This window comes from Anas platyrhynchos, chromosome 8 (genome assembly GCF_047663525.1).
Source record: "Anas platyrhynchos isolate ZD024472 breed Pekin duck chromosome 8, IASCAAS_PekinDuck_T2T, whole genome shotgun sequence".
NCBI lineage: Eukaryota > Metazoa > Chordata > Aves > Anseriformes > Anatidae > Anas > Anas platyrhynchos.
The window spans coordinates 8,672,288-8,695,645 of record NC_092594.1 but is presented as its reverse complement, the minus strand read 5'-3'; the positions used below and the strand labels follow the sequence as shown (position 1 = coordinate 8,695,645).

Genomic DNA, 23,358 nt, shown 5'->3' with positions numbered 1-23,358 from the left:
CGGGGCCGGGGCCCGGCGGCGCGCAGGCGCAGGGGGTGGCGGCGGCGGGGCGAGCCGTGCCCGGTCCGCCCGCCGCTCCCCGGGCTGTGCCCGCCCCGCCGCCCATTGTCCTCCCCGCCGTGTGAGCGGGGCCGGCCGCGGAGCGTCCCCGCCGCCCGCCCGCCCGCCCTCCGCGGGTGCTGAGTCACGGCGCTGCGCTGCCCGCCCCGGCAGGTGCCGCGGGGCTTCGCCATGGGGACGGACAGCGCCCGCGCCCTGCTGGAGCGGGCGGCCACCCTCAACCTGCAGACCGGCAACCTGCTCAGCTGGGGCTGCGGCCGCAAGAAGTGCCCGGCCACCCCCAGCGAGGAGGTGAGCGCGGCGCTGCCGGCCCCGGGGCTTCCCCGCGGGAGGGGGGGGGGGGGGCTGCGGCGGGGCCTGGGGGAGCGCCCGGAGCCCTGAGGCGGTGCCGGGGCTGCTGCCTGCCCGCTGGCGCCCCGCGGGAGCCGAGCCGAGCGGTGCTGGGCCCGGCTCGGGCTGCCCCCGCCGCCCCTCGGACAGGCGCGGCCGTGCGGGGCCGCCTGGTGGCCTCGGGGCGTGAAGGACCGAGCGGAAGGGCCGCCTGCGATGGCAGCGGGGCGATGGATGTGTCAGTAGCTAGAGACCGCCGCTGCAGAGATGAAACCGGCATGCTCCTGTGCAACTTGGAGTTAGCCTTAATAATTTGCTGGTGGTGACGCATCCTGGGGAGATTCGGTCATTGCTGTCTTCTCTAAAGACCACGGTGGTCCTCTTTCAAAAAAAAAGCCCGGAAAGATCGCTTTAACTAATGCTTTAAAACCGCTATCTTAAACAGTACGCGTCAACCTTTGCAATAATTCTGTGTCAATGGATGGAGGCCCTGCGGCCACAGGCTTCCAAACCGCTGCTTGTTGCCTGGTGGTAGCGCGGCGCTCAGCGAGCCGGCGCTGCGCAGACACCAGAGCTTTCCTTGCAGCTGGGTGAAGCCTGGAAGCGACGCTGGCTGTGCCTCAGGAGCTGGTTGAGGGCATGTTAATTGAGAGCAAGCAGTAAGAAAGGTGACTGTCAGAGAGGATGATGTAATAAGATAGGAGAATTCATCATACTTCTAATTGTCATGTGGCAATAGCTTTTTAATTTGTCCTCGTTACTACAGTGTTCTGTGATCTGTGTGAAAGAGGATTAGATTTTATAGCAAAATAAGGCTGCCTGCTACAATGTGCCTTTCCAGTAACTTTTGGAAGGCTATTAAATAAAGAGTGGCCAATGTGCATAACTAATCAGTTAAGGTATTTCTCTCCATTTGTTTACAGAGAAATCTGCATTCAAACATAAGGCTGCCAACTTCCCAGAGTTGCTGGTACTCCAAAAGCAAATAGCGTTATTTATTAGAAATAATTCAGCTTTTATCGCTTCTATTCAGTGTAGTGTCTATAGTTCTTAGTGTAAGCCAACATTTTTCAAAATATGAACCCTAGGGCTAGGAGTTTGGGGATGTGACTGTATTTGGAGTCATATGCTGTGCTTTCCACATGTGTCGAGAGGTGGTGGTGGTGTGCCTTGGAGACAGAGGTTTGTTCGTACTAACTGCAGTACTAATACAAGGTGTGAGTGTTGCAAAGCAGTAGTAAATGATACCCCTTCAGCACCTTTTAACTTTTCCTCAGAAAGGAAAAGATAGTTTATTTTGGGTATCATGGGTATCAGTTTGGGGGGGGGCAAGCCAGTTCTTTCTTGCCTTTCGAGTCAGTTATTTTTTTTCCTAGCATTTTAAGTGACAAGGACAGGGTGTACCGCATTTGTGTTCACAAAGTGTTCTCACAGTATTATGTCTTAAACTTCATGATATCCAGTTTTTTGTTTGGTGGTGGGGCGTTGCCTTCAGTCAGTTTGTGCTCTTTGAATTAATGTTCAGCATCACAAGAAATTGCTATTTAATGGCACAAAAAGGAGCTATCCACGTAAATATAAAGTACAATGTTACAATGTGAAGTGGGAACTTAAGAAGTGCTTCTCTCCATGGCAGATCCCAGACTCTCTATTAGGTTTCCTGAGCCTGCAGTGTGGCCTGTCCTGAGAGGTATCATAAGGCAGTTAGAGCATTGGAGCAGCTGAAGCACTGGTGCAATATGCAGTCAGTTAATTAGCTTATGGAGACCTAATAGTTATGCCTTGCTATGTTCAAGAAGATACACGGATAGAATCCTTGTCAGGTCTATTTTGCATCTGTGAAATCAGGAAAAATGCAAGTGCAGGGTAGGAACTGAAGGATCCCCCTAAAGATTCGGTGCAATGGAATAGGTAGGTGGTAAAGGAGAAGGGTCAGATGCATCTCAGGAAGAGAAACTATAAATATAATGAGTGATTGATTGTAAAGTCTCTTTTCCAAGGATGTTACAGCATGTATGCTGTTATCTGACTACTTTGCAACTTACAAATCTTTACGTTTCAAAAACAATCAAAAAAAAAACCAACCCTCTAGTTCTTAACAGTTGTTCGTTTCTTTTAAGACAGCATTGGAAAATAAATGAAGTACAGTACTTGTATTACTGGTAACATGCTGTGAAAGAGGAGAGGAATTTTCTGAAGTAAACTAGTTTGAACAAGTTTCAGATGGAAGCTATGAAGGAAGAATCTTCTGTGGTTAGAGGAATGGTGTCATGAGTTCACGGGCTGTCTGTCTGTCCTGTATGCCTATGAGTCATTGTATTTCTCTGCAGCTAAAACAAAACTACACTTCAATGAGAAAAAATATATTTTTTTAGGTGCGGGACTGCATTCAGAAAACGCTGACTGAATGGAGCTCAAAGATAGGACAAGATCTGAATCAGGTAGGAGAGGTATTATGCGTGTTACGTGTGAAAACAGAAATATGTTTATGGTTACACCTTTTAAAATATAAACAAATCTATTAAATTTCTATAAAATTACCTGCAGCTTCAGATACCTTAAAATAGTATTTCTCAAATCTGTTGGTTTTTTTCTGTTTAATACTTCTCAAGAAGTTAAGAAATACCAAAGTAAAGAATTCTGTTGATGAGAGAAGATGATTCTTAGTTGGAAAAAAAAAAAAGTCCTGGTTGGTAAGATTTCAAGTTAATTGTTGAGATGATCCATAACACACCAAAAAAAAATCATATACCTTAGAAGTATGATAGTTCTCCCCTGAGTTTTTACAAGCATGCATCTAAACCATGGAGATGATAAACTAGATAGATAAAGATTGTCCAGTTGGGCAGGGAACTCTGAAGTGTAGTCTTGGATGTTTCAGAAATACAGAAATATTCCCAAAGATGCAGAAGTGGCAATCTTCCCTTTAAGAACTGGAGACTTTAATGTAATGCTTAAAACCACTGTCGTTGCCAGCATTTGTCTGTTCCTTTTTCGCTATTGCTTCTGAAATTCAGCAAAGCAGTAAGAAGTTCCCAGTAGATGTATTTGCTCTGTAAAATATTAGCATATTTCTTTTAAAAACAGCACAAAACTTTCCAGGCAGTTTTTTTTTGTTTGTTTGTTTTGTTACCAGTTCTTGTGTAATGATGACACATGAAAATGCACTTTGCTACATTCCACACTGGAGTGTGGTGAGGCAGTTATTGCTGAATGATTTGTGGAAGATCTAATGATTGCTCAAGAAGTGAACATAAATATAAATGTTTGTATCAATGGGATGTAGTGATCCATTTAAAATTAATTGTTTAGTGTAAGCTGGGTTTTCTCTCAAAACATGTTAACTGCATATATATGAATTCTTTTATGAATTGTATCAGCTTCCAATAATTCAAAAAGTGTTAACTTCTGTTTAGAATGTTGACTGCATGGAATTACTTCACGATTCACTTGAGGACTTTTTTTGTAGGGCAGGAAATACTACCAGAGTTCTTGGTTATAGGGGTGGGGTGTGCATGCTTGTGTTGTTATCATACAGAATCTCATGGAGATAAAGCCTTAAAGTTACCTTGTACCAGCTGATACACGGTCTGGCCTGAAGTGACCACAAAGGGTGAAATCTCTGAATATTTCTTAATTTCAAAATTATTGTATAAAATTTTTAAACAGCACTTTCATGCTAGATTTCCCTGAAAGTACGAAATACTGTTACACAAAGTTGTTCCCACCCAACACCACAAAATACTAATTTGGATAATGCTTTTTTCAGCCAGCCCTGAGGCTTTTTTTTTTTTTTTTTTTTTTTTTTTAGCGAGGTAGTTTGAATTGGCGTGGTGATCTTTTTGCATCAGAAAAGCAGAATACTGCAAACGGTTATTCCAATAATTCTCAACAGACAGTCATAATTTTTCTGTTAGGAGCATAATATGTCCATAATTGTCATATAGCTTTATTTTCCTCTGTTCTCACAGAGGTGAAGAAGCAATGGGTTGCTTTCTTTCTGTGTAATTGCATTTTTATACTACTTTTGTTTCTAATTGTGCTGTAAGGTGGTTTTTTGTTTATTTGTTAGCTTTAATTAAAAATATTCCTCAGAATCTTATTGTCACCTATTGATGAGTTGTCTCATCTGCTTACTGAAGGAAATACTGGAAGTTCTGGAATGTACTGTAGCTCAAGCTGTAGAAAAAATGAATCCTGAGGAAAGGGATGAGTTGAAAGTATCAGGTAAGAAGGCAATTAAAAAATCTGGTTGCACAAAGAGGTTTCATGTGCTGTTTACAACAGGATGTTCATATATATATTTTTTCCCTCCTGTTTTGTTACTGCAAAGTCACGTGGCATCAGTAAACACTGTCATATTTGAATCAGTTGGCTGAGAAAGACCTGAACATGTTTCAGGTTTTAAAGCATCTTAATTATCAAGCAGCTTAAATTTTCCTAGTTTAACTTCCATCCCCTCGAGATATTTTAAATGTATTTTGTAAATCTTTGACTTTTTCTGAAGCAAATTACTTAGAATTAAGTAATTAAGAAGTAGCATTGGAAGCAGATTTATTTGCATAATTTTTCTGGGTTGAATATGATGAAGGAGGCAGTCCAAACTAACACTAGTACGTTTTGAGTCTCACTAAGTTGTGAAGAAGTCTGTTTATACTGCTATGTTTTTTTTGTCCAGGTTATGGTTAGTGTTTAGTGTCTTGATGTTTAAGTCCTAACTTTACAGCTTATTAGAACATACGGTTTCTTATTCTGAGACTGTGCAACAACTACCAAATTTAAGAGAACAGTGTCATTATTGGGCAGTCACCTTTCAGAAGTTTTTTTTCAGTTTTGAAGTGGTGTATATTCTTAAAACGCTTTACCCAAGAATTCACAAATAGCTCTTTGCTTTTGCTAGATACACCATATATTTAATAATAGCTGGTTTCTTTAGATATTGATTTCAGTTTCTTTGAAAATAGCAAAACTTTTCATCGTTGGATCAAACTCATCATCAGTCAGAGATGCAGTTGACATGGGTAAGTGTGAAACTTGAACTCCCTTTGGTATTTAGAAATAAAATCAGGATATTTTCAATCTAAAAGGTGTATTCAGTGTGTGTCACAAGTATACATTGTTTCTCTCTAAAGAGAGACATGAGTGGTAAAGTAAAACTTGCACACTATTTCAGTTAGTAAGCTTATTAGACATGGACCTCTGTAGTCCTGGATCCAAACACTCATCTGATTCCTTGCTCCAAGAAGGAGCAAGTTCTTACTCATTTGCACAGAACTTGTTAAACAGCAAGTAGCATGTGGTTTTCTTATAACAGTGATTCAATAAATTTTTAAAAGGGGCAGCTCAAAACAGTGTGAATTTCAGCGCTAACTGTGATATTTCAGATGTCCTTCATCTCTGATTCTTGGCTAAAAAATTTGTATTACTATCCTTGGTTAGTGATACATTTGGAATTCTCAAATGGTGAATTGGAAACTAGCAGAGCAAAGCAGATGTTTTTTTTTTGTTTGTTTGTTTTCTGTATTTAAGATGTCATGCTGCTTATGTTCTTATTTCACAAAAAAAAAATGCATCTTTTTTCTGTTTATTCAGCATGTTCAGCCCTTGGAGTTGCTCAGTTAGATTCAGTCATTATTGCCCCGCCTCCTATTGAAGATGGAACTAGCCTCTCCTTGGAGTATTTGCAACCTTATTGGCAAGAACTTGAAACTCTAGTTCAGAACAAAAAGATTGTTGCCATAGGTACCTCTGACCTTGATAAAGCATTGTTAGAGCAGCTGTATGTGTGGGCACAGGTGAGAACAAACTTCCTATTTGTAGCATTTCTAAGACAGATTAACTACTGTTTAGTTGGCTGTCACAATTGTAAATGGTTTTATTAAAAAATAATAAAAAATGGCCCCAGATACTTTCAGTACTGTCAAGATGTTGGTCAGTGTTCCTGCAAACAGGCCTGCAAAAACTGGAAACCATGGGGCTGTTCAGTACGGGTTCTTTGAAGAAGTGAAGGTTTTAGTTTTGAATGCTCTTATACTTAAAAGGAATATAAAAAGTACCCTTAAACCTTTGGATTTATTCCAGTGAGAACATAGTAGTTTTCACTGCAAGCTGTGTTATGAAAGTAAGGATTTCCCCCTAAGAAAAATGCTGCTTAAATGGAAAGAAGAGAGACTCTGAATCAAGCGGCACAATATTTTGTTGTTCAGTGTGACTAATTGCCTTGTCGCATTTGAGCGGTGGAGGTCTGTCCTAGTACCCGGCCATGCTCATGTAAGCTTGTGGATTTACTGTTTCCTTATCAGTTCTTCGGATGCTCATTTAATGACATTTCTTTTGTGATAAGTACTGCATCTGTATAAGAGGTCCTGCTGAGAGTCTTGTCTTATACTCTTCACTGCATTGCATGTGTTGAGAGGAGGACAATTGAATGAATTCATGGGCACTTGCATGGTGATCATGAAGGTAGTTCATGACGAACAGATGCTCAACGGAAGAGAGTCCCTTTTAACTTGAGCAGTTCTAGGCACTGACTTGAGTGCATGGAAGATGTTCCTTAACGGAACTGGATTTTTATTTGGGATCTTTTTCAAACTAATACCCCTATAATGTTTTTACTACAAAGAGAGGGTGGAAACCCACAGCTGTTTCGGGAGCACAGCAGGCATGAAGCCGAAATGGGTTAGTACATGCCTCATGGTGAGGATCTAACCTGAAGTTAGATCTTATTCTTGTTTTGGATCCTATGCTGCAGCAAATTGCATGTGTAGGAGTTGCCTGTTCAGCAACATGCAGAATTAGTTATCCTTGTCCAGACCTCAGAACGATGGTCAAAGGCAATTGTTAAAAGCGGTATTTCTGTTGTAATAGAGGGCATGGGGCAAACAACTAAACTAATGTTTTTCCTTAAAAAAGCATTCTGTTACTTTCAGGTGAAACCAAGTAGTAATCAGGTGAACCTAGCTTCCTGTTGTGTGATGCCACCTGATCTCACAGCATTTGCAAAGCAGTTTGACATACAGCTGCTAACTCACAATGACCCAAAAGGTAAGGCTTGTCTGAACAAGTTAACAGAAAACTTCTGAAGTGCTCAGACACTTCATGATAACAGAAGACTTCTAAATGCATTTATTCAGTACAACATCAGGAACGATCTTTCTCTGAACTCTAAATTTCGTTACATTTGAGTCCTGAACTTTTAGAAGTTTCACCTTCATAAAATATTTCTATTAAGTTCTTGCTTTCCCTTCCAGGAAGGGAAGGGGTTGGGAGGCAGTCTCCCAGCCTGGTATAGTATTTTGAGATAGTTTTAATCAGAGAAAATGAAGTAAATAGAAGAATAAAGAACTGAGAGATTTTTGCAATGTATTTTTCAAAAATAGATTATTTCTATAAGTCATAGAACAAAATGACAGTTGTATTGATGAAGAACAGTAAATGACAAGTGAAAGTTCACTTGCCTGGAATTTTTCTGTCAAAAAACTTGTATAAAAATGTCAATGGTCAGTTGATTTTTTTTGGGGGGGGTAATGGTAGACATTAAATTATAAACTTCAAGCAGGAGTCTCTCAAAATAGTGATGACTTGTTATTACAAAGAGAGTTGGTGTAAATTCTTTAGTTGTTTAGTGCAGTGATTCATCTATGAAATGATTGAAGGACTGTTAGACTTCCTATAGACTCTTGAACTCCGAGTTATCAGCTCACTAGAATATTCTGGGATATTGCATTTGTTTCTCTCAAAACTTATCATCCTCACTGTAATGATGCCTTAAATATCTTGCTGGAGCTGTAAGCCAGAGGTCTTAAACAATACTTAGTTTATTTCTTCTCTGTACTCTTCCTTATGACCGGCTATTCATGATGACCATACTTTTCTTTTCTTCTCCTGTTTTAACATCCTCCCCAACAAAGAAAAAAATGTATGAAATGCTGTTTATTAAGTACCATGTTTTACTTTATCATTGTCATAGCTAATTAATTCCATCAGTGCTTGAATATGTAGCAGCCTATAAGATGAATTGCTATTATATTTGTTAGATTCTATGTCCAAAACAAAGCCTGCAATTTCATAAATACTGCCTATCAAGAGTCATGAAATGAAGAAGAGGAGTTAAATTGAAAACAAAGCAAGGAGTCATTCCCACATGCATTGTTTGCTAAGCATTATTTTTCTGTCTTGGTCAGCTGAAGAGCATTGAGACTATCTTTTGGGAGCACTCCTCTACAAAGATTGTTGCCTTGACTGACTTTCCAGAGGAAACTAGGAAAAATTGTATTTGCCTTCCTTTTCTGCCTTGTGGCATTTAAGCCTTATTTTTCTTAATGCTTTCTTGGCTTTTGCTTATTATGAGCCCAGTTATGGGAGATGCTATAAATGTTGAGCTTCCCGTGACTGCGGAAGTAACTCAGTACTTTGCTGATTTCAGACTTACGCTTTGTTCTCTTCTCGTTTGTCTGGCTAGCTTCTCAATTTTAATTTTTGCTGTTTTCCTGCTAATAGCTCTGCTGATCAAGTCCGTTTGATATTGTAGAAATCTCAGTTTATTAGTTCTGTGGGAAATACTCAGTGTTGAAAAAACAACAACAAAAAAACTTGTCATGAAGATTTCTTCTGTAATGTTCAACAGCTTTTACCTTGCATGCATTCTGGAAGAGTGGATCTGTGGAGTATCTAGCACTGCTTAAGATTTTTGACTGTAGGCAAAAGCTTCTCTTACTAAGTGTTGCTTTTTGCAGCTGTTTACATGACATTGTTTAAAGCATGAATATCCCTTTTTAACTTCAGAATTACTTTGTGAAGCAAGCTTCCGAGAAGTTCTTCAGGAAAGCATCCAGAACGTCAAAGCACACGAATGGATTCCTTTATGGATTCTCCGATATTCAGTCATTGTTAAAAGCAGAGGAATTATCAAGTCCAAAGGCTATATCATGCAAGCTAAAAGAATTGCCTCTTAAAACACTCTCATCCTTTTTTTCTTCTTTGAAATGGCCTACTGTTTTAATTTCTTGGGGATGGGGGAACATTGTTTTTTCCTAGAGAGATTTTTACAGCATTTATAACAAAGACCAAAAGTTGTAATTATTCAGTGTGATGTTAGCAGGAGTGTCTGCAGTGTTCTAACACTATTTTTCTTTCTTAACCTATTAACCAGTTCATTAAAAATATGAAATATTTTGGGTTTATTGTTTTTAATTGAAATGATCTATAAGAAACAGTTCAAAATATTTCTTTGTATGACCAGTTCACTGTAAAAGTTACCATATTTTAGCTACCATTAGGTAGTATAGAGAAACAGATATATTTTTAAAATTTAATTTCTATTAAATAATAGTTATTGATATGGTAGGTACCTAGATTTAAAGCATTCAAGGACTAGTTTTTATAGAAAATTGTCATATTTCATGAAAAAATATTCTGAAAAAAATAAACTATCTTGTTACTTCATGTGTATGTACAGGTAAATCAGCTATTTAATTTGTGTGGATGGGAAAATTGGTTTATTTTTAATACTGTGTAAGAGACCTCTGATTTAGAAAAGACGCATCTTCCAAATTACTTTCTATTACTTGAATTCCTTCTGGCTTCTTTGTGCCTCAATATTGTTTTAGTGTTTGCACAAGTGATGACATCTTTACAGTTTGAAATAGAAAACGTTTTATTGTGTGAGTGTTTAAAATAAGAACTGGAAACAAATGATGAGAAATCTGTTAATCAGAATTCAAATTGTACCTGGCGTGTCCTCAGCTGTTTGGTGTTATCTTTTTGTTTTTTTTTGATACTTGGAAACTACGCAATTGGAATCAGTCGAGTGAGAACATGTTTGCTGCATGATCATGTAAAATGGATTATTATTTTGGGGTTGCCTAGGAAACTTCCTTGCTTGAGTGCCATTCAGAAATGATGCTAGCAAGGGTTCGTTAAACTTAGGTATATTTCTGTTTGGCAGTAGCTTAATGCACTGGCTTTGGTATCTTGGGGAGATTGCTGCAGCTAAGGCAAGGCTTCTGGTTTAAAAATAGTCTTTCTATTGAAAATGCCTTTTAATTTGCTTAGCGTTTTAATCAGACTATATTACAGAAGCTCAAACTGTATTTCAGCATGGGCTCTAAGTGTCTAAAATCAAATACTCCTTTTCCTTTTGATTTCAGGTAGGAGTAGGGCTTTATACTGTTAGTGGGTAACTTATTTGTACATATTTTGAGCTTCAGACTGTAAGGAAATAAATCTTCACCAACGTCTTTTAAATTCTGTTGTGCAGCAGCTAGTAGAATTTGAATGCTTTTAGGCACTGTCTAGAAATATTAGCTTACTATAAACCATTCCACTAAGTTAAAATACAAATTTTAATAAAGATACCTTTGAGTCCTTAATCATCTTATCTGTATGTGGCAAACTCTAGGAAATTCTCATGAATTACTTCAATTGTTTTGATAAATAAGAGGGAGAGAACTAGAACTAGTAATGTACCAATAAAATGTTTATTTTTTTCTCCTAATCAAAATGTATGTTTTTTTTATGTCGGGTTAGCGTGTATCAGATTTTGAAAAGGAGTTGCATTTTAAATTTCTGTACTAGCTCTGAGACGAGTGCTGCTGCTGATTAACCACTGTAATTTGACTGTTGACATTCTGTATGCTATTAGACTTGCATGTGTGTTCAGTTTTATACACTGAAATTCCATAAAATTAGAATTGTGCTAAAATAATGTTCAGGTTGCCCTAATGGAAAAAATATTTTTTTCCTGACTATAAGCTGTTAACAGGTATTTCGCTGTAGAAAAGTACTTTTGAAGACACAATATTATTTTTGTAGTGGCGCTAAGTGCATAACAATTTATCGGGTTTTCATTATTTGTGTATCAAGGTGGGAAATTGGCAAAATTGAATTAAAAATTGTAGGCTTTTATGCTATGTATAACTTTATGTTGATAATAGTATTTTACACTGAGACTTTGTCATGAAATGGTCTTAACTGTGTTTTTATGCTTGAGGATTTCCCTGTAAAATGGCACACCTCAGCCTTTATGTAACAGAAGGGGCACTGCCTGCTGCGTGCTTTGATCATCTGAAGATGCCACGTTCACAGATTTAATATACTGGATACAGGGGGGGGGGGGACAAAAAACCACCACCACCGTTGTCATTAGTGAAGATCCGTTAACTAACGTTGTGGTTTCCCATCCTTCTCTACGCTTGCCTAGACCCTATTCTTGCACCACTCCTTAACCAGAGCTGAAGGTGAACACAGAAGCCCCCGGGTTCCTTTCCGGTGCCTTTTCGTGCCAGGCGGACCCGGCCCTGCGGCTGCTCCGCCACTTTCTGGCGTTTGGCTGCTTCAGCGGCGCTGTCCCGCAGGGGGCCGAGCTCCCTGCCGCTGCCGGCCGCTCCGGAAGGGGCTGGGCACGGCGCGGCCAAGATGGTGGCCACCAGGCAGGCAGCGAGGCGGCGGGGACAGGCGCCGCCGGCGGCGGCTGGAGACACCGGCAGCACCCCCGGGCCCCGGCCCGCCGGGGCGGCGGAGGTGAGGGTGGGGGCTGGGCCGGGAGGGAGAGAGGGCGGGCGGCGGCCCCGAGCTCCGGCGGGCGGGCTGCGGCGTGAGGCGCGGTGCTGCGGCAGCCATCTTCCCTCTGCCCCCCTTCCCTTGCTGTGAGCTGAGCGCCTGTCTGGAGCTTTTTCACGAGACGCGGGCACGATGCTGTCAATATTGACCGCTCAGATAGCATGTTTTATGGTGATCCGACGTTATGTTATGCTTCGGGAAGATCCTGCTGCTGCACAATGCTTTTTCCGAGTTTTTTCTACGATTTTGACTTGTTTTCAAGGGTAACTTACAAGCATAATTGAAGCAGATTGTGCCTGGTGTTGCAGTTGCCGTGAGACCAGTCTGTTCCTAAAGCTGTTAAAAATGGATTCAGAAACCTTTTAAGTCTAATTTGTAGTCGAGCAAATCTGCATGTGTTTCAGAATGTCACTTCTGGATTTATTTCCTATGACAGCTTGCCAGAATTTTGTGGAATGAGACAGAAGGTATCTTTTTATTTATATTTCTTAATGCAGTGGTTTGCTTTGCTTTGTCTTGACCAAAAGACAGTAAACAAATGGATAAGAAAGGAATGGTTTATTAATGCTCCTTTGACATAGATAGTTACTTGGAGAGTTTTAACACATTATCAGCATGACTAGATTTGTGTAAAAAAAGATTGTTAGTGGTTTGCATAGCATAATTTTTATGAGATTATCTTATCCATTAATAACAGATTTTTCATTTTCTTTCTAGATGACATCTGCTGAAATTGGTACTTCTGTATCTACAAAGATGCCCAGAAGGAGTAGAGCAATTTGTAAGCCTGAGGTAATTAAAGAATCTCAGCTTGAACAGGTGGAACATCCAGAAGCAAAATCAGATGCCAGTGATAGCTTAGAGATAAAAAATACTAGAAATGAGAACACAACTGTTCATTCAGCACAATCAGCTGCCGAACCCCAGGTTGATGGGGATGTGTCAGAAGCAGAATCAAACTGCTCTGCTATGTCTGGTCTTCAGACACCTTTGATTATAAGAGTAACAAGAAGACGACAGATTGTAGTTCCTTATCAACCAGATTCTCCTGCAAAAAAAAGACAGGACAAGGCTGCTTTTCTAAATGAGTTAAGCAGGACTCTGGATGAAGATGATGTCTCTGAAGCTGAATCTTGTTCCGGTGTTGTTTCTGGTATCCAGATGCCTAACGTTACCAGGACTACAAGAAAAAGGCAAAGCAGAAAGAAGTTACAACCAGATCCAGTCTGTGAAGCCCAGAGTGAAGATATTTCTGATGCAGAGTCTTGCTGTTTTCATATGGAACAGCCCATTACTACCAAACGACTTACTAGGAGCATGCAAATGAAAGCACAAGCAGAAAATAATGAGGAAGTAAACAGAATTGTTTCAGAAAATGATAATTTAATTGAGGACACAGTTAAATCTGATCCATTAGTAATTTCTGATTCTAGACCTGCTCCACAATTAGTCTCTGACAACAAAGATGCTTCCTCTGTCACCGCACATAATAAAGAATCCAGTTCATCTACAAGCAAATGTTCTTCCAAATCTGCTAATGCAACCGTAAATGAAGATGTGAAACAAGACTTTTTGAATGATATAACACCCAGTAGTCTTAAAAAAATGAAACAAAGTAGTAATACTGAATCGCCCAGAAAAAAAACAATAAAAGATGCACAAATTCTTGGGGTAGATGATTCAGAAGAAGAATGTGACAAAATTCAGGAAGAGCACAGTAAAATACTCGTGAGGGGAGTGAAATTAAAGAATATGGATCTTTGTTCAACTGATTGCATGAGTCCCAAACAATTGTTAGAATCCAAAGGGCAAGTAACATCAAATGAAAGTAAAAAAGTTCCAGAATACAAAAGAATAGATGCTGAGGCAGCGGTAGAGAGGTCTTTTGCCCATGCAAGTGAATTAAGAAAGGATGAACAATCTAGTGCAGTGAGCAGCCCACGAGAGGATGCACCTGTTACACAAATAACTGACAGCGTTGCTGGTAGATGTAGAATGCTTGAAATCAGTGTGGACAGTGGCGAAGACCAAACAGGAGAATATGCTGATTCTGTATCCCACAGCAGTGAAAGATCAAGCAGTGGAAATAATTCCCTTACATTGTTTCTGAGCAAAGATGAAAGCGATGAATCTGAAAATAGTGATGTGGCAGACACAGATACAGTGGAAGAGAATAAGAGTTACATGGAGGCAGGTGAAAGGACTCCTTCCATGACCAAACCTTTAAAAAAGAATTCACTGCATGTTGAAGGGCTTTTTGTGATTGATACTGAGCCTGGCATGGGTTCCAACCAAAAGTATTATCTAGATCAGGTAGACCAAGCTAGTGATGTTGAAAGTAAATATGAAGGAAATGAAAAAGTTGAAGAATCCTCAGATCTAGAAGAGGCTGAAGAAGAACTGATAGATGAAGATGAGAAAGATGAAGATGATGATTTATTGAAAAATAAAATTGATGTGTAAGTATCTTTCTGGGAGTAACTAAGAAAATCTGCATTATATTTAAGCATATTCACATGACATGCATTATGTGCTCAGTGACAGAAAAAACGAGGGAGTAGTGTTGTCATAGATGTGGAAATGGATTGCTCAGATTATCAGAGTTATAATTCAGTTATTTTTTCAGGTTTACGTGGAGCAGAACAGAAGTGTCAGAAATATTTAGGTATCTTGAAGCCTTGTATGTGTTTAGCATTAAAAAAAATAAAAATGTGAAACTGGCTTAAACTGGTCAGGCTGACTTAATTGCTGTTTCAGAGCAAAGGTTTTTATTTATTTAAATTGAGGGGGGTATAAATAATGGAAGTCTAATAAATCACTTGCATGTTATTTAATTAGGTCAAGCTTTTTAATCCTAAACATGTGCATAAGCTTTTACGTTTTCAGTTCTTGTTTTCACAGGATGGCTCAGGGAAGATATAGATTGTGACATTGTAACACCTCAAGCAAAAACAGCCCAGCCTAAAATTACAGAATAATTTAGGCTGGATGGAACCTCTTAAACTCATTTAGTCCAACTCCCTGCTAAAGCCCCTTTGCATGCTTCGTGTGTTTAAAGCATAATACTCTGTTTAGGTCTGATAAATTTAAGGCTTACTCTTCTAAGAAACATTCAGGTGGGTCAGAAGTCTTACAAAAGACAGGTATTCTGTGTAAAGGTGTTACAGATTATTAGTTCATAACGTATATAAACATTCAAGCTACAATAAATACCAGATACCAGTTTAGATGTTGGCATATTTTCCATAATATGTAAAATATGATAAATATTTTATAAAATATTATTCTATATATAATATATAGTATATAAAATATAATGTTATGTATTGATATAATCAATACATAACCGATTGATTAAATAAAAATAATAGGTGTTATGCATTCTTGTTATTTAAAAGCTCCTCTTGAGTCAGCCATCATACTTGGTTTATGGATGCATTTCTTTGGCTGCCTGAATGTAATAATGAAGAAAGAAAAGGTGAAACATCCTAGCTTTGAATTGTTAAATAACATTATTCCTAGCATTATTATACAGACAGTGACTTACCATTCCAACATTCCTCTGATGAATTCTAACATCTTCATACTTTTCACTAAAAGTTGAAGATATTTTTACCACCTATGTGTTTGGCCTTTTTTTTTTTCCTCTTTAGCTAGTGAGCTATGTATAGAAGAAGGAAACTGATTATAAGTTCTTTTACAAGGTTAATCAAATTGATAATTCACTTCTACAGAATATAGAAATATCTAAGATAGGAATGCAACATTAGAGTTAATGTGAAAGATACGTGGAAGTGAATCTATAGGTATTGCTCTTTAAAAACCCTCACTTTGTGTAGCGGCCTGATTTTTCCCCTTTATCTTCTGTCACCTCTTAATTAGGTATTTCTTCTAGATACTGAGACTTAACTGCAGTACTGAACATAAGTTGGAAGAAGAAAAAAATTGTTTTCTGCCTTTCCTATTCAGAGGACAGAAGGTGACTTACTACAATATATTGAACGTTAACTATTTCTCTTTCAGTTTGCATCTTTCCAGCAGCATAGACCCTGGCTTGAACATTAAAAAGCTCGGAGGTTTATATATAAGCTTTGATGGAAAAAAACAAAAGCCTAGTTCAAGCATAATTAAACAACCGATGGAGAAAAAGAAGGACCAGGTAATGTGTTTACAATTATGCAGTTACCCATGACTACAGTAACACAAAGTTGTTAACTTCGATAAGGTTGGTTTACTTGTTTTTAAAGAAGTATCCTGTTTTCTGGTTTGCTGAGAACCTCCGCTCATTTTGGCCCAAGTGTATGTTTACACTTGGTTTTAATCATAAGAATTCAAGCACATGTGACACTTCTGACATAGAAAAGCAGCATGAGTACCAGCATTGTCATGTAAAATAAAAAGGTTGATAGTGCATGCAGGTTTGCCTAACAGCACATGAGCTTAAAGTCTGCTAAAAAGATACGTAGTGTGTAGCAAGAATGAATTTCAGTAAGTACAGGACTGTACCATTCCTAGTAGGAGATAAGTAGTTTTATATCAAAACACCCTTAGAAATAAAGGAAATCCATTATTTTTGTTGGGACTGTTTTCTTAGGCTCATCCATGATAGCCCACTTCATTATGGAGCACTCGCTATCTTCTGTCTTCCAGAGTTAGCCAAGTTGCTGGCCAGGGTTCTGCTCCCTCTGTTTCAAAGGCTACTGCTGTTTTTGTTGCACATCAAATAAAGGGTTTGCAACTCAAATGCTTTGTTATAATGTTTGCTTAGGTTCTGTATCATTCCTTTGGTAAGTTCTGTAAATACAGGTAAACAGTATGTTTGTATTGCTGGTATGACTGACTGATATTTAAAAATTAAATCTTGCAGCTCTTGCAGAAGAGTATAATAACTCCAGATTTTGAAAAAAAGGAATGTGTCCCACCCTTCAGGGAATCACTTCACCAGCTAAAGAAACAGCGCAGAGTAAGTGAAGAGCTGTTAATGCTTCAAATGACAACACAGCATCTTTAGCAGAAAACCCCACACTGGGACTGTGTGCACTTACATGGCTCACAGAAAGTGGAGTGTTAAAGTACAGTTTATTATCTTTGAGCCATCTTGTGAAAAGCAATCCTTTTAGTAAGTAACTAGTACAGTGGAGGGAAATCTAATGTGTACTCATGGGATACAAATCTGGGATTAATACAGTGCTGATGATCTTACCGAAAGAGTCATAAAATACACTTTTTAAAGGTACAAAGTTACGTTCTAAATGCTTTATCCATCTTTTGGAGGGAGGAGGGGGAAGTTCATAGCTGTATCCTGTCCTGGTAGCTGAATGAACTTTATTATTCTTGTACTGCATCCTAGGCAGAGCGAGAGAAGACAACAGGTGATGGCTGGTTTGGTATGAAAGCCCCAGAAATTACAAGTGAACTTAAAAACGATCTTAAAGTTTTGAAGATGAGAGCTTCATTGGACCCTAAGCATTTTTATAAAAAGAATGATAGAGATGGTCTACCCAAGTACTTCCAGGTAAGGAAGAAACAAAAGAAGGCATTGTGCTACTCTCAGGTGTTCTGAACAGTTACTCTCTACCTATTTTATAGGTGCCCTCTGTTTTTGTTGATTTAACTTCATAGCTAAATTACAAAGTATTTTGAGTAATTTGATGCAGTTCACAATTGCTTAACTATATTAAATAGTTAAGCAGTGGTATATATTTTTTTTATTTTTATTTTTATTAAGCAATTGTATATGCTGTTTTTTATTACAGCTGTTTTTTTATTACAGCTGATTTCATAGGACTGAATGAACACCTGACTTAATTGTTATTCTGAACCCTCAGTGGCTAGGTTTCTACTGCTTTTAAAGTACTAGCCTTTATGATTAGCGTGTAGATAATAAATAGCATTTATTTTCTTACTAGCTAATATAGTTTGAATGGATACAACTAGCTTTGTGAACAGCTAGAATTCCTGCTGCTTTCAAAGCTCTCGCCTGTAAAACATTTTGCTTAAAGAAAATAATTATTGGAGAAACTGTGGAAATGGACTCAGTTCCATCTACTTATGTCTCTGAATAGTTAGCATGCTTGAGGAAATTTTTAACATTTCCATTTCATTCTAAAGGGTGGATTTTACTGGATTTCATTGTGTGTTTTGAAGTTTATGGACATACAAACATGTTAGAACTGGCCAACATGCCAATTGGAAGAAATGTGATGCCTTACAGGATGAAGCTTTTATTAGAGCTGCTGTGGAACCCATCTAACAAACTAGCACTCATAAGAATTTCCTTTCACTCCTCAGGAAGACGTTTGAAAGTTAACTGGATTTCTTAAATATTGATACAGCAGTCTGATGTTGAAAATCATACTGTCCTAAAGCTGAGACCCTCCTGTGTCCACTAAGCATGAAGCAAAAAATGACTCTGCGTACAAAATATTGCTTAATTTTTTGACATTTTGCACTTCTATATAATAAATACCATTCTGATCTTCTCTGTAGCTGCCTTTAGAATTGTCGTTAAGGATTAAAAAATAACATCTTGCCATTACAGTAAGAATATTTATAATTTTTATTTTTTAGGTTGGAACTGTGGTTGATTCTCCCATAGACTTTTATCATAGTCGAATTCCTAAGAAACAAAGGAAGAAAACAATTGTTGAAGAGCTGCTTGCAGATTCTGAGTTTAGAAGGTATTTTAAAATAGTTCTGTATTTCTAATACCACGTGTAGAGAAGTGTATTTTTAACTATATAGCTCTGCTGTTGTTTCCATTCAGTTTATATGTTGTTGTTAATTTCAAAGAAACCTTTTTAGTCTGTTTTAGCAATTCATCAATTGTCATTGAGAAGATCTAAGGGACAGGAGATAATTGTAATGTGATAGCATTTTTTTTTTTTTTTTATCTTCGTAAAAGGGCTTTACCCACCTCAGGGGTCATTGCTATTGGCAGTTACTCTTAAAGTACTGTTAGTGTTGAAAAGAAAACATTCAGGCTTGTTCTGGTTCACTTCTAAAATAGGTGTCCACACAGGCTTGTACCAAAAACTGAGTGCTTTATGCCTATGCATCAACATTTTTTTTGTTGTTGTTGTTTGTTTGTGTGAAGACTTACTAGATTTTCTTGGCATGTGATAGAAAAATGTTGACCATAATAATGTGGAAGTTGGTGGGATTTTATTTGATAAGTATGTCAGTCTGCCACCTGTCATAGGAATCAAAACTGCACAATATGGATGATTTAATTTTGGCCTAACCTCCAGATTTTTGGAAGAGATCCCTTAATTGATCCATTTTTATATTAGTCGTTACATGATGTTAATTTGTATTACTTTTTTCCCCTCATAATGACATGTTTTCTTGGAAATAGTACATGATTTAGGCTAATAAGGTTAGTATTGTCAGGCTTGTAAATTCATTGTTAATGTCTGGAAGGCAAGTTAGTATAGTTGTCTCTTAACTAGTTTTCTGGCTTGACCTGATTCATAAGGTATTTATTAGAAGCAACTTTAAAAAATGAATTTCTTTGAAATTTGATCAGCTAACTTATGACTAATTAGGACTTTAACCAACTCTTTTAGCATTAGTGCAGATAAATGTTTTTAGTCTTGCAATTAAAAGTACCACAAAGTGTGCAATGATCCATTGTGATAGGTACATAAAAGTCTTGTAGAGGAGCTAGCAGCTCATATTCAGTACGTATTGTGTGATATTAATGTCATCTCACTCTCCCATCTTGAGTAGAGTAAGGTTGATTAGCTAAGTTTGCTGAGAGAGTATTATAAAAACGGGTAAAATGTATCCATAGCATTGTTGAAATTGGCGAGTCTACCCAATAGGAGCAGTAGCAGCATTTTAACAAACTGTCCAAAATGTGATTATATACACAATGAAAAAAAACAATGATTATACCAGAATTCTTGAATATTCTTGAATCAAATTTATTTCTAAAATAAGGTGACCTGCATTTATCTGAAATCCAAGTGTTGATATCCCTTTATGTATGCATAAGTATCCATATTATCTTTTCCTGAAACTTGATTTGCCTTGCTTAAAAGTAAACTATCTATTTTGTTCAGATATAATAAAAGGAAGTATCAGGAGATCATGAGTGAAAAAGCAGCTTTTGCAGCAGGGAAGAAGAATCGGAAGAAGAAGAAATTTCACAATTAAGACTTGAAGAAAAATAACAAGCTGGAACAACTTATTTGTTATAAAACTTTCCACAGATTTCCTTGGTTTGTGGTGTGTTTTTTTTGTTTTGTTTTGTTTTTTTAAGATTGGAAGTCATGTAAATTGAGGGTTAGGGAAACTTCTGCAGTAGGAATGTGTTAGGAAGCTTTATAAAAAAAAAAAAAAAAAAGAGTTTATATGTAATGTATATTTAATGTTTATTTTTAAAGTTGATGATTTGAAAGCATATTGTTAAATATGAGAACAACATCCAAATTCATTGGTTATGTCTTGCTCAGTCTTCAGTCTTTATGTGACTGAATTAGTAAATTTAGTTTAAAGTTAGGTGTGTAATTCACCTTCACACCCATTATATACATTATATATCGTAGCAAATTTTCTAGGTCTTATCAGAGGTGCTTCTGGCCAAATGTAACAGGGGGTATTGAGAAATAGTTTGGTTGTGAAGAGTTTATTTCAGCACTGAACGTAACAGGGATGAGGATGCTGTGGAATTCAGCATATGCACATATATACAAATAATATATGTAACTATAAATAAATATTAAAGTATATAGTATTGCTTTATTCATAAAATAATATAGTAACTATCTATATGCAAAATTTTAACATCCAGTCTTCTGTCACTTTTATTAGCTTTTCCCTTTTAATCATTATTTGATGATTTTTGTGAAAAGAATTTGACAATTGGGTCCATTACCTAGGGTGTGGTCTGCAGAATACGGTCTGGTAGCTGATTTGGAATAGTTATTCAGGAAAATGAATAGAGTGAGTTTGGAAGAATAAAGATGGTATTAGTTCAGTTTCCCTTCAGTGACAGTTCATGACGTACTGTGACTGTGAAAAGTTTTGTGCGGTTTGTTTTTTAATGACCTAGTTATCATATTGCGGTTAGAGTCAGTTTAATTCAGTTATTGCAGAAAAGACAGATAATAGAAGAAATAAGACTGCTACATTGCCTCAGATGGATTGGGTGAGGAATATATAAAAGAGATTATCAGAGGACCAGTGATATTTATTGTTTTCTTGAAAGTACTGAGTTTTAAAGGTTGTTGATTTTAAGTGAAAAGGATGTTTTTGACCAGTGTTTAACTATGATTTTTTTTTCTCCTGAGAATGAGTAGATTTTTTATGTGTTTTATTTTAAGGATATTAGCTATTTGTGCTGGAGGTAGCTAAAATGAAATGAGAATCATGGTATTTACTGATCACCAACTGAAATATGAAAGAAAATTTCCCATGAGCCTTTGGATTTTTTTTATATTCTTTTGAAGTTAGCCATAAATATTCATTACCAAGCACAGACAAGGACATAGATTCCTTAAAAAGCACGAGTTACCTAGAGATAAATGGTGCACAAAGTAAAGTGAATTTGCTGGGAAGTATGAAACATGTAGTTGTAGAACCACTTGCCCCCAGGTCCCTGCTACCATGCAGATACTATTCTAATACAGTTGTATGTGAGCTAAAATCTTGAACCTGTAAATGATAAAAAGACAATAAAAACAACTATGGTGTCTTGTTCTCTGGATGAGAAATGGAAGCACAGAAAATGACTACTGAACACTGAGGAAAGAAAACAAGCCACCAGAGTAGTTGTTATTCTGTTGCATCTTGGGATCTTCCAGCTGAACTCCAGAAAAGCACTGTGCTACCCTGAAGGGCCCTAAGAGAGAAGAGCAAGTTCTGGTTTTAGGCAGCAAGCAACAGTGCCATGCTGGTTGTTCAGGCTGCTTAATAGCTTGTTGCAAATATTAAACCAAGCTAATTTATATACAACATCGCTAGTGTGGGATTTGTTTTATATTCTTTATCTTTGCCCTTCCTTCAGATGTCCTAATGTCTTCTGTTTTGCCACATGCTGTGTCCAGCAAGTGCTCATGTTCTACTGTGGGAGCAAGAAGGGGACACATTAGACAGTGTGAGCAGGGCTGCAGGGCAGGACCTGCACCTCACGTTTGCCAGCGTGCCAGTCAACTACTGCCTCACTTTGTGCTTCATTCAGCCTCTTCCAGTGAAGGCACCAGTTTGGCATATTGTTTTGCAATGACCTATTTTCATAAAAGCATGGCAACATAATACTTTGGAGTGCTCCTTAATTTCAATTTAATCAATTGAATTTGATTAAAAGTGACAAATTTTAAGTTGCTAGGGAGAGCAGGTGAAAACAAAATGCACCACGTGACGCCATAAACTTACCAGATGATAAGATTTCTCTGAAAATACTCAAATTTGTCAACAAAAAATTGTTAAACACTAGCATAATTTGAGAAACTATTTGACTATAAATTGCAAGTATTTTCTTTTAATTGTGCTGTCAGAAATGCTTGTGTTACATTAATTCTGCCTGTAATGATATAAACAGTTACTGACAAATTTCCCTGAGATTAAAGAGCAACAGAAACATAGCTAAGGGTGGCTGATGTGGTACTGGGGCAGTACCACCAGTAGTTACGGTTAATTTAGGTGCAGAAGTAAAATACTTCTCATTTTCCTTTGTTGCTCATGCTTCTTTTTCCATACCTTGGGCATTTTTAATCTCCCTGCAATCAACAGTCCCTTTAAAACTGAAGCTGCCTAATGATCTGTCCAGTTTATATTGTTTGCTACAATTCTTGATTATTTTCCTTCTGATTCTCTTAATGCATTCCAAAAGACTGCGTGTATTGTCCTTGCAACGTTTTCTTCAAGCCCTTCTTCACACGCACGTTTTGTGGAGTTGTCCCCCTGTACTTCCCCACAGGGGCTTGTGCCTGCGCACTGGGAGAGCTGTCCCTGCTGCTACTGCTTGTGTGCTTGTGCCAAGGAATTCCCCGCTTCGCCATCAGGCACGTCTCTCTCTTAATTAACTTACGCACTTCTCAAGTATGGTTGTGTAAATGTTGCTTGCAACATGTAAATGTGAAATGTGAAAGCCTTGGCCTTCTATTTCTTTCACTGGGGTCTAGGCAGATTTTGTGGCATTACCCTTAAATACAAAACTAAGGAGAGTAGTAGTTGGAAATGAATGCATTGCTGGAAGTGACGGGATGAGGAAGATTTTGTCTGTCGCTTGACTTAGTTGCTTTTATGGGATTCATGTAAGAGAAGTTAGTGTTGGCTGTTTAACCGTGAATTCAGGAACACTGGATGTTTCTGTAAAGGGTTTTACATATTTTATAGCTAGATAGCATTCCTGAATGGGCTTCTCTGCTGTCAAACAGTCATAGTTGGTGTTACTAATAGTGT

The 23,358-nt window shown here is 37.9% G+C and overlaps 2 protein-coding genes across 2 annotated transcripts; both read left to right on the top strand.

Moving 5' to 3' along the window:
* Positions 1-84: 84 nt before the first annotated feature.
* On the top strand, positions 85-9,563 carry GCLM (glutamate-cysteine ligase modifier subunit). The gene is made up of 7 exons (XM_027462629.3): positions 85-351; positions 2,766-2,831; positions 4,533-4,617; positions 5,355-5,411; positions 5,983-6,185; positions 7,320-7,434; positions 9,175-9,563. The coding sequence occupies exons 1-7, from the start codon at positions 232-234 to the stop codon at positions 9,342-9,344; spliced, it is 816 nt and encodes a 271-aa protein (XP_027318430.1). The 5' UTR covers positions 85-231; the 3' UTR covers positions 9,345-9,563.
* Positions 9,564-9,979: 416 nt separating this feature from the next.
* On the top strand, positions 9,980-21,909 carry DNTTIP2 (deoxynucleotidyltransferase terminal interacting protein 2). Its single transcript, XM_027462911.3, has 7 exons — positions 9,980-11,910; positions 12,667-14,408; positions 15,973-16,108; positions 16,817-16,912; positions 17,300-17,464; positions 18,520-18,629; positions 20,016-21,909. Exons 1-7 carry the CDS (start codon positions 11,806-11,808, stop codon positions 20,107-20,109), a joined length of 2,448 nt encoding a protein of 815 aa, XP_027318712.3. The 5' UTR covers positions 9,980-11,805; the 3' UTR covers positions 20,110-21,909.
* Positions 21,910-23,358: the final 1,449 nt, after the last annotated feature.